This window comes from Fringilla coelebs, assembly GCF_963513975.1.
Source record: "Fringilla coelebs genome assembly, chromosome: 3".
NCBI classification, from domain to species: Eukaryota; Metazoa; Chordata; class Aves; order Passeriformes; family Fringillidae; genus Fringilla; species Fringilla coelebs.
This window is the reverse complement of record NC_140030.1, coordinates 27,300,446-27,312,509: the sequence shown is the minus strand read 5'-3', so window position 1 is coordinate 27,312,509 and position 12,064 is coordinate 27,300,446. Positions and strand designations below refer to the sequence as shown.

The 12,064-nt window shown below is 37.4% G+C and overlaps 1 protein-coding gene across 1 annotated transcript in view; it reads left to right on the top strand.

Annotated features, from left to right (window-relative positions):
- EYS (eyes shut homolog) overlaps positions 1 to 12,064 on the top strand; it is a gene marked incomplete at both ends in the record, with an annotated part of 593,802 nt that overhangs the window by 330,494 nt on the left and 251,244 nt on the right. The window contains one exon of the mRNA XM_084202609.1: positions 10,868 to 11,058. Within this exon, the coding sequence (XP_084058735.1) occupies positions 10,868 to 11,058 (191 nt within the window). The remainder of the gene's footprint in view (positions 1 to 10,867; positions 11,059 to 12,064) is intronic.

Below are 12,064 nucleotides of genomic sequence, written 5' to 3'. Positions count from 1 at the left end.
TACCACCATTTTCTTTGCTCCATATGTGTCTTTGAATGTATTCTAAATTTGATCAATGTTTCCAGCTTTTGATGTTGTCATCTTAATTTCTGAGTGCGCAGGAAACCTTCATGTATAGTATATGCCTTCTCAACACAGTTGAATATTATGTATTTTGCATGGCTTCTTCAGAAGCAAAAAGTCTTGGTTTTGCCATGTTAATTATCTGTGTCATCTTGATAACAGACAATTTTACCTATTTGCTTTTTTTTTCCATCACAGATAAAGGTGTATAGGTAACATATTTGTTTTGCAGCCCTGATTACTACCTAGGCAGCATTTTTAAGTCATCTAGCTTTCAGCCTTTTAGGTTTGCAGTCAGTTTGGTGTTTAACTTGATCTTTGGATGAAAAGTGGGGATCTTTGCACAAATTCTAAGTTGGAAAGTCTCTATCTCAGCCACGGTGTAGTTACTTCAGGGTCCAGTCTGCATTTAACCAAAATTACTAGTCAAGCACTCTACAAACCCATGTATTTGCTCTGAGCAACAAGAAGCTACTAATTTTTCATTACCACCAACAAATTCCATACATGTAGTTATTTTGGAAGATGTCCTGCATCTGCACACTTAATTTTCTTGTCATGATTCATATAGAATCTGTGCTATAGAAAATTTGTGTGAAGGCCTTCTTTTACACAGTAAATTCTTCTACATAGGGGAAATTATTCTACAGTGCTTAGATTAGGACACCAAATGTAAGATTGAAATTTTCAGTATATAAATTACTTCAAATGTATATCTTGAAATAAATTACCCAAACAGCAGTTTATTATTCTAAACCTTCCCCATCCTTTGGACTGTCAGTTCCCATATTAAAAGGATAACAAAAAAGAATTTTGCACGTGTATGTTTCAAGGGACTAAATCACATACAAAACAGAAAGGGGGAACAGCAAGTATTGTATTTTATATCTATAATTTATAAACCATCTCTTTGAAGTTTTGAGTTTGGGTTTCTCTACAAGGTTATGTGTTGTAAATTACATCTACTAAATTTTCTGATCCTGTTTTCAATCAAAGTTTTTTTGTGTGATCTTCAAAATATTCACTGTTTTTTATGTGTTGGAATATTGGTGCGGTATGTTATTAATGACTCACTTCTTACTTGTATTCTTTAATATTCATGGCAACATTTGTTTTCATAGTTCTCATACATGTTAGCAGATCCTAGACCACTGGGATTCAGAAAGTGAAATAGAAAATAACATGTCATATGCATCTGTCTTTTGCCTTCTTTACTGGACATCAATGAAGAAGTTAATACCATGAATGATTCACTTTTTTAACATTCACTGAGTGTTTTTTATTGATGCCCTGTGTGCATGCAGGTCTTCATTAGAAGAAGTTAAGTAAAACACCAGTGCATTAGAATAAGACTGCATTAGAAAATGCTTAAGAAAAGAATGCATTAGAAGACTGCAGGCTTCTAATACATTATTTAAGATGAAGGAAGCAGAAATAATGCTCACGAGACTCTTAATTGAGGCTTTGGTATTTCATTCATAGGACAGCTGCATATTTGCGCTGTCTAACTGGGGGAAAGGAAAGCAGGGGGATACAGAAATACTGAACACAGTACTATATGTAAGATATTAGTCACAACTTCACCAGAAGGAGTGAATGAAGTATTATTTCATAGCTTTGCTGTCAGGGTCATGAGTGTCATCCCAATTTGTAAAAGACAACCTGGTATGGTAGTACTGAGCATACTGTTCACATATCTTGAAAATACAGCTTCAGCTGGGAATGTTTTCAGGCTTCATGTGTTGAAGATGAAGACAGCTGATATTAGCTGATATTAGCCTGCCCATTTGCCACCAGCCTGAGAAATGTCATACATAGGTGTGACCAAAACAACGCATACTGAAGACAGAAATATGTGCTTGACTGATTTAACTGCAACTGACTAGGCCGTTAAGAGCTTATGCAAAGTCACAACTATGTTAAATGCAATAATAGTTACTTACAAATGCAGAACAGATAAAACTTCGTTGTCAATTTTGTGGGGCATGTGCACAATTAATAGGTAAAAGTAAGTACTATAAATTACAAGGAACAAGCACAGCTAGTTCACAAGCCTTAGATTGCCATCTTGCTACAGTATTTCATCAGTGATGGACAGAGGTGATTTTCAAAATAAACATGACTTGAATATAAAGCCTTCACAAGAATTTATATTATTACCTTCAAGAGGAAGAAGCACACTCCTGAAAATACTTGTCAGCAAATCACCTGAATTTCACTTCTCCCATAGCTGCATAATCTTAAGCATATTCAAGCTGAATTGCTAAATCAAAATATTGGATATCTGAATATTTGGATCTGGAACAAGAACAAATTATTCACAGAGAGTTCCATTATACTCCAGCTAGATACCATGCATACAGCCTCAACTAAATGCACAGAATAGACTATATTATTGTGCATGTCACTTTAAAGCAATACCCATGGTTGGATAGTCCATGCACCTTGCTAATGGTGATTTTTTGACTGCAATAGAAAAACAGAATACCATGAAACAAATTTTTAAAAATCTATTTCTTCTACCAGTGGATTTGGCCAGATAGAAATATTGTCCTTTTCTGGATTTCCAAATGGTTTTGTTTATTTTTCAGTCAGGAAATAATCTTGCTTGAATTATGGACTTGGCATTGGGGGTGAGGGATGTTTTTGTTTGGGTTTTGTTTTTGTTTTTTTTTTTTCCTTAGGCTTAAAAAGTTTACTTTAAGTGTGCAGTTCTCAGATTCCATTGCAAGACCTTGATTATCTTGTTATTTACATGAAATGCTTTTATTCTGAGTAATGGAAGATAATGCCCTTTGTAATAGCTTATAGCACTATAAAGGTTATTTTAAATTCACATTATGAACACTTCTTGCTTTGACCATTAACATTGTTTTAATCTTTAAAACAGTTATTACATGCTAAAAATAGTTCAGTTCTGTTTGTTCAAAATCTAGTTGTAAGAGACTGAAAAACAGCATGTTGGTTTATGAGGAAAGGGCAAAAAACTTGGTTTCCTTTTGATAGAACTGCTTTTCACCCAGTGATGGCTCTAATGCTTTCTAGCCATGGGGGTTATCAACATGTAGGCAGTGGCACTGGGCTTGGTGCTGGCTGTGTGCCAACTGCCAGTGCTTTGGAAGAAAGAGCAGCAGGGGGAAAAGATTTTAGCAAGGCTTGTGAAGTTCTGCTGAGAGCAAGCCAAATTATCCCCAAGGTAAGAACTGCTCCTGATTTTTGCTGTAATACTACTTGATCCTCTCTGTGTCTCTTCTAGTACATTTAAAATAGAAAAAAATACCCCAAAGTCTTTAGCTGAAGCAGAACCACACACTGCTGATATTTTTCCTTATTTCTACACACACACACACACACACATATATATATATATATATATATTTGTATGTATGTTTTATGCCTTCACTGAGAGAATCTCTTTTATTCACTTATGACTGCCATGAACACATGAACATAACACATCTTTCAATTATCTGTAGGTTGATGAGCTAGCCCACATGGCAAAAAATCCCTTCTGGGACTAGCAGGCAGCAGTCAAGCAAGTATCACTTAATTCCACTAAGCTATTACTGCAATTAATAAATATAGGCAGTAGATTTGAATTTAAAATCTACACTTCACCAGGAAACAGAATCCTGCTTTAGAAATTATTAATAATTTTCTGACCATAATAAAACAAGTTCCTGAACTAATTGCATTCCAGGTCCCTACTATAATTCAAATGGATTCTTGCTAGAAGACTCTGCCCCCCTTTTCCCTGAGTTCAAGGAGAATATTTTCAGTTCTTTGCAGTCAGCATTTTTATTTTAAAAAATCTGAAAAACTCATTGTGTAAGAAAATATTATATGTATAGTTTTCTTGTTGTGTCTAACTGTAACTCTTGAAGAGAATGAAGGAAAACCTGAAAATTAATAGAAAATGCAGCCTACTGTCTCCTTCATGGAGTTAGTAGCAAAGGTGAGTACAGACCTCACTCAAAAACATTACAGACTGGCTGTTGAACATGTAGGAGTTATGAATCAAAACTTGGATCAACAGAGATGATTGACACGTGTGAGGAAAGGAGAGATCTGTAATAGCTTTAGGGAAATAGAAGGAGCTTCCTGGGATTTAGGGTCTGATGTTCCATGCCTTTAAGGCACCTGAATTCTATGTATGTGTTTCTGCATGTGTATATGTGTATGTTTAGCCTAGTAGTGAAGTAATAGGAGCTCTAAAATAGTTATGTTTTTCTTTCAGAAGAGTTTCAAAGGCTACTCAAATCCCTGGCTCTGTGTAAGCATGAAAAAGAAACAGTAAAGGGCATTTATTCATAACTTGTTTTTCTTTGCTTGAAAGCTACTTGTGGGCTGCACTGGCAACCGTTCTGGATGTTAACCACATTTTATTGTTGTCTAACACGCCACATTAGAGAACATTTCAACTTTGAGAGAAAAACATAACTATAATTCCCTGCTAGTCATGCAGCACAGACTTCTGTGACAGCATAAAACATGGATTCACTGTAATTGTGGGTTTGTTGTGTGGAACCAAAGGTGAAGCACATTGCAGTGAAATAGCTTTGCAACTGTAAATAGAAATAATGGTTGGAGAACACTGTTCTGCTCTGCCTTTAAGGTGTTTCAGCTGCAAAGACTAAATGAAATGTATGGAAGAAAATGAGACTCATTTGAAAATAAATGAAAGCTTTTTAAATGGTGGTTACAAATATGAAGTAGATTATTGTATTTAAGGGAGTAAAGAGTAAAACTCATGGATTATTTTGCTATGGCTGTTTTTCAGGACTTGCTGGAAAGATTGACCTTATTTTAGATGCAAAAGAGAGTGATGGAAATGACTCATTAAATACAAAACTTCAAAGAAATTAGCATTTTTGAGAGAAAACAGATGTAAAGAAAATGAAAGCTGAGGTACTTTTGGCACATTGAGAGTGAAAAAAACCAAACCTCCCTCCTACATGCATAGCCTACCTGAAACAGAAATTTCTAAAAGTGGTAACAAAAAAAAAAGCATCATATGACTAATATAATCCATTAACCCTGCTTTTATATTCTGTGAAATTAAAAAAAAAATAGGGAGATGAATTCTTTGTAGTTAGGACAGCAAGTATGTTTCTTCTGTGGTAAGATACCTGTTTCAATTGAAGTATATTTTCTCTTATCCCTCTGTCATTAGTATCTACAAAGAGCCTGACTGGAGGCTCAATAACCTCCTTGTAAGACTTCCTGCACAATGGCAGGACTGAAGGCCCCCATGCCTTCCTCCCACACCGAGAGCTCTGCCGTCACTCTTGGTGCATTGGGCTACCCTCGCAGGGTTACTGGTGCCCACAGGGAAGAGTAACAAGGGTTAAACATCTGAGCTGGGCAAGCCTGCTGGTCCCTGTATAGATCCCAGATCCTTGCTCTGACAGTCAAGCTGACAGACAAGCCTCTGAGGACATCAGGTCGGATTGGTGTAAGGCCCCGGAGCTCACTCAATGAGTATTTTAAAAGGATTTAACATTATTTTATGCAGTTTGAGTTAGATGCAAGGGAGAAACACTGACAAGATATTCTCAAGAGAGTAAACAAATAAAAACTTTACTGTAAAACTTCAGAAAATCTGGGAACTTTTTAATGTTAGAGTTACATTAAATCAACATAAAGCATTTCAAAAAGCATTAATTTAGTAAACTCTATGCCCATTCCATTAGCAAACTCCAACCCATCTGCCTTTAAGTTACTCAAACTTTGAAAAGAAGGAATTAGAAGAAAGAGAGGAGATATAGAAAAGAACAAATATAGCTACCACTTGTGGTTCCAGTGGTGTTCACCTGAGAGAAATTCCAAGAGGATGTAGGGTCAAGACCTGTGTGTGCCATGTGCTCTGGCTTACATACCCATTTCCTGGGCCCTTCCCTTAGGAGGGACTTCTGGCCATTTTGCCACTTAGGAGCTGGGTTAGGGGCTCCAGGGTCGGAGTGTGGAGCTCTGCCTCCCGCATTCCAGGGTCTGGCCCCGCTGCTGGAATCCAGCCCCTGGGGGTGCAGGGTGTGTGGAGCAGGGCAGCACCTTGCCGGGGAAGGACCTGACCTGCCCCTTTCCCCACATATGTACCTGAAATGTTTCAAGCCAGCAATCTCCACCAGCTCTGGGCTGAGGTGGCTCTGAGGGTCTCCTGAAGAACCTTGTTTGCCTTCAGCAGTGCCCTGAGCGGCTGCATGTCTGCTGGTTCAGCACAAGTTTCCAGCCTCTTCTGTCCCAACAGCCCACCCATCCCTGCCTGCGGGGTCATGGCCTCTGGCCCTTTCTGTGTCTGGCTCAGCTCCTTCTCCACAGGTGTTTACGCAAAATTCTGCCTGATGGTGGCAGGTGCCTTCTCTGTCCCTGCAACTCCCTCCTCAGATAACACAGAGCGGCTGCCAGAGCCCACAGAGGGACCTCACCACAAGCAGCAGTGAGGAGAGGGAGGGAACTGTGCAGCACATGGCAGCCAGTGGCAAGGCCATCCATCGGTGTGGCCATGGAGGGGCAGGGCACTGGGTCCTGCCAGCCAGGCTCACAGGAGGTGCTGGCAGGGCTGGATGCCCAGTGTGGTGGGCTAGGAGCACACCCTGCCTGAGGAAGCCGTGGCAGTTTGTATGGAGGAAGCTGGTAAGCTGTCCCAGGGAGGCACTGCTCCTTGCATGCTGTTTGTGTAAACCTGGGACATGGACATCCATTGGAAGTCATCAGCTGCGCTAAAGGGGTCTGCAAGCAGTCCTGTGAAACAGTTCTTGCTCTTAATTTCTCGTTTTGCTTTTCTATTTTTTTTTTTTTCTTTTGGCATTATCCGGTTTTAAACAAACATAAAAACCTCATAGTTTTTATGACCAGAGTTTTATGCTATTAAGAAATGCGTTCCTTCTTAATTAAAAAAATAGAATTTCAAATAGAAAATTAATTTTTATGATTTTTCATTACAGGTCCTTTCCATAGGCAATAATGCCCTCTATTTGAATGTTGTAAGACAGTTCTAATTAAAAGAATAACAAAAGATGTGGAAAATATGTCCATGAAAAAGACAAGACCAATAGCTTGAATGGTAGGATTTTGTTCTTAGGTGTAACACAACAAAAAGAATTGCAGAAGAAAGAAGAAGAGCATTATTATAATCCTCTTTTTGCCTGAGTCCATGCAAACTGCAGGGGGTACATTACACATAGATATACATGGAGACAAAAGCTCAATCACCAGGAGTGCAAGCTCGTGAATATATAAAAAGTTTTTATTATCTCTCTCTGCCTTTATAAACGGAGACTTACAATTGTGTAGCTCTCAAAAATTTTTAAATTTGCAGGCCTCCATTCTGAAGCTGATGCAGCTGGTACTCATTGGAATAGAGAAAACCAGTAGGGAGTGGCAAGAGTTAATGAAGCTTGCCTGTCAGCTGGGTTTCAGACCTGCCTGTGTATCTGCTTACTATTACAGCTGAATCTCAATTTTTTTAATATTCAGACATTAATATGAAGTCCAGTAAACACAAAACCATGGAGAGCTGGATGTACACAGGGGAGCAAGCTAAAGCTGAGGGGATTTTATGGACCAAAGGGCTTGTCTGTTTCTTAGGAAAGCAAGTATTAGGCATTCTTAGGGAAAGATAAGATACAGTTTCAATTTTTCTTTTTTTTTTTTTTGTTATAAAGCTTGGGGGATGAGTCCTCTCCACTAGGACAAAAAGCAATCTAGGATGCCAACTCCAGAGGTCAAATGAAAAAACTGCATCTAAGTGCAGTAGAATGATTATAAGCAATAGCTTATGTTCTATAAAAAGAAATTGTGTACTCTCACAAACAATGTGAGACTCTTACTAAGTAAAACCATACCACTAGTTTATGTTAATAGCTGCTGTGGGAAGGTATGTATCCTCTTTGTTATTGAAGTAGTATTTTTATGGATTTTACAGAAACCTGGAGCCTGCTAAATATTCTTCAGTGCTTTCTCTCATTAACTCTTTCCATATTTGTGGACAAGAGTAATTGCAGCAATTTTACTGCAGATGATTTGTTGAAGAAGTTTTCTGTTTAGCAGCATGAGCGTATTTCCCCGTAGAAGCCAAACTGGCCTCAGATCCATGGAGTAGTGGAGTGCACTGTCCTGCAAGGCATCATCATGTGTTGCCACATGAAGATAAAAATAAGTGAATGTTGGTCAGAATAAAGCAGCAAGTTTTGTCTGCAGTGCTCTGTGCACTTGCTACAATTACATATGGAAAGCTAAAGGTAGATGCCGGTAGCTTTTGCTTGTTTGGTCTTCCTTGAATTTTAGTAGATAATTCAGTCTGACCTCTGTTATAAGTTAAATTACAATTTCAGGAATCATGAGTAAACTGTTCCCCCAACTACCTTTTTTTTTGTTTTTTCTCTTCATGATTACAGATTTTACTCTTCTGTGAGATCTAGGGTCTCAAATGCCTTGTGTTAGCAAATCTCTGAAGAGCTGATATAGTTTTGACCTGTTCTCACATGTCAACTCTATTATACACTGAAAAATGTGGGAGAGAAAAACTACCCAACTATAAAAACAACCCACCTCCAAAATATTGGGAAGGTAGCAGAAGGATTTAGGACTGCAAGGGGTTGTTGTGTGCAACTTTGCTATCTCTTAGCCAAGCTGATCTCCTAAATGGATCAAGAAAAAGAGATGGTTAGATATCAGACTTTCAGGAGTGTGGGGATAACTGAGTGGTTCCTTGGGATAAGCAAAATCTATTCAGGGGCAATTCAGGGCAAGCAGAATGAGAGAAAGATTTAGAGCTCAGTGGCTTGCTCAGGAAGGAAAACAAACAAGGGTTAGGGATTGGCAATAATTCTCAAAAGCCTTTTATTTGAGAATTTTTCCTGTCTACAAAATGTAAAAAGCTTTCTGTGCCTCTCTTTTTAATTTAATTTTCTTAAATTTACACCTACAAGCTTATAGTTCAAAAAAAAGAGTTTTAAGGATTAAATGCACTTAAAAGTGTAAAATCTCTTTTATTTCAGCCCTGGTTATTGATTGGTATTGCTTGGAATTTTTGATCTATTTTGCTTTATGTTGTATGTATGCATATGTTGATGATTCTTATATAGTACTGAGAATTTCTGAAGAGCTTTGTTTGAGATTTGACCGCAGTGACTTGGACTTTGTAAATAGGTTTATGCAAAGTCATGAAAGGATAAAATTCAGCATACCCTTACAGTGATACACAAAAGTTCAACATCAACAGTTTTTGTATTATCCCAGTATGATTTTTGTTCCGAATTTAATCATATATAGTGAGGTATTTGCTATTGGAGTTGTCACAAGAGATTAAAATTTTACCTATTTTGGAAAATAAAAAGAGATCTGTGACCTTCAAAGATACTCTAAACCCCTGTAGAGATGATTGAGTGAAATTTGATCAAAGTGAAATGGAATAATTCACTTATGTGTTGTGTAATGTATACAGGTTGATATTGTTGCACCAACATTTTTCTCAAGATGGACCAACATTTTTCACAAGATGGCTGAATTGTTAATCTTTCCTTATATTTTTATCAGTCTCATGAAGCTGATCAAACAAATAATTGTGTGCTGTGAGACTAAAGCATATACCTGCTTCTACAAAAATCAAAATACTTGACTCCTCATGTTACAAGTATGGAAGAGGGCTCATATTTTTTAGCCTTTGCAAGCAGACAAATGTAGTGATCTCAGTATGAATACTGGCAAGTGAAAAAACCAAAGTGCAAGATTGCAGCTGTGTATGAATTGGGTACCTATGTGCATGTCCCTTCCCTTGTAAACACACCATAAGGGAAAGAAAAAGAAGGGGAAAATGAGAGAAAGTGAGCAATGAATAGAGGGGAGGGGAGGGGAGGGGAGGGGAGGGGAGGGGAGGGGAGGGGAGGGGAGGGGAGGGAAGGGGAGGGGAGGGGAGGGAAGGGAAGGGAAGGGAAGGGAAGGGAAGGGAAGGGAAGGGAAGGGAAGGGAAGGGAAGGGAAGGGAAGGGAAGGGAAGGGAAGGGAAGGGAAGGGAAGGGAAGGGAAGGGAAGGGAAGGGAAGGGAAGGGAAGGGAAGGGAAGGGAAGGGAAGGGAAGGGAAGGGAAGGGGAAAAAGTAGAGGAAGGGAGCAGTGAAAAGAAAGATTATAAGAAAGAAGGGGACAGGAAGAAATAAAAAATACAAAGAAGCCCCTTTTAAGTGTCTCCTGGGGGGCTTAAAGCCATGTATTCACATACCTTTTCTATTTTAATAAGACTTGTATCTGCCCTTGCCAGGTATTTCACAGGGTGCTGAATACTGTGAGTTTTATAGATAAATCTGACAAGATGGATGTAGACCCAAGGGAAATTTTCATCTTTCACCCTAGCACCAGAAAAGACTTCATATATTATTAAGATGCCAACTTCATAATTAGGTTGTAGAATGTCTTCCTCCCTTTAGATACTTCGTAGTTTCTGTAAAGACTTCAAACCATTTGTTCTTGCATCTAGGTTTGATGAAAACACCTAACTTTGAAGAAAATGTTGAGCCAAAGCTACTAGATATGTACAAAGTCTTTTATCTTTGTAGCCTAGTCTTTGAGGGATTGATCTATATGCTTGCTTAATATAATTTGAAAAAAAACCTTTATGTCTAGTATATAAACTCTCAGTGTTAACCTTTGACAGAAGAAAACCAATATCATTTTTCAGATTCATTTATGAATCCTTGAAAGATGTAAGCAATTATCCTATATCTTTGCTACCACTACCAGAATAAGAAAGCAGTGTGTGAACAAGAAAAATATCTTTATATTCTTACATGTCTCAAAATTCTAATTGCAGATTTCAGTTATGCTCGCTATTATGGTGATTCTTACCTGGAATTTCAAAGCTTACACTGGAACATGCAGAATTTCATCCACCTGGAGTTTAAGACCTATGATCGTCATGGACTTCTCCTAAATATTGAACAGAGCCCAGAAGCAATGCGACGTTTTTTAATTAGACTTGTCATCAGTAATGGTACTTTGCAGGTAAGGCATCAAAATGTCCCACTGAAGGAAAAGTAAATAAAAGTTGAACCTGTAAAAATTTTGATTTTTTTTTTCATTTTCTTACTGTAGAAGATAGTAAATAAAGCTATGGAGATTCTTGACATATTCAGTATTTTAAGGAAGATAGTTGTCAAACTTGTTCTCTGTTTTGTCCAATTCTTGGCTAATATAGTCAATATGACTCACAAGAGTATACATTAAAACACAAAACCAAAGTAGGTTTTATCTTTACATGTGGTACAAATTAAGTTATTTATTTTATACCCAAACAAACTGAAATTCCTCACGTGGAACTTCATTAAAATGTTCATAAAGAAGGTTTATGACATAGGCATAGACATAGAAATTGAGTGAATTGTCCAAGAAAATTTACCATGTTAGGGAATACAGTGTATCCTTTTTACCATGTATCTCTAAGTAGAAATCTTTTACTTCATCTATTATTTGAATCTCAGTTTCACAGGCTCAGGAAAAAAAAAAATCATTTGGCTTTTGTGGACAGACTAACTAGGAATATATTTGTTTATAAACTTTAAGGAGTTAAGTGTTTATCGTGGTATATCTTTACCTTCCACACATTATTCCAGTTTTTCTGAGAAAGAGGTAATACTAGAGTGTTATTAAGAAATAGGGGGATGCTAAAGAGGCTATAAAAAGATATTAAAAGAAAAGTTACTTTTTTCATAACTTATCTCCCATTTTCCTGCTAAAAGTTTCCCAAAGTACCTGTAATTATATTATTTTTTTAAGAACTGTGAAATGTCTGTTAGAAACAGCATTTGTATTATATTTGCTTTCATGTTTAAGATCATGACCATACTAAACAGATAAACTGAAGATAAATAGAAAATAAGAAAATTATCTTTTACTTTATTTTATTATATTGTGATTTTTTTGTCTTTTATTATATTGTGACTATCTTTGTCCAGAAAAAAAAAGGTGAGATTAGTCACAGGCAGGAAGTTATCCAACGTTTAGAAAATGG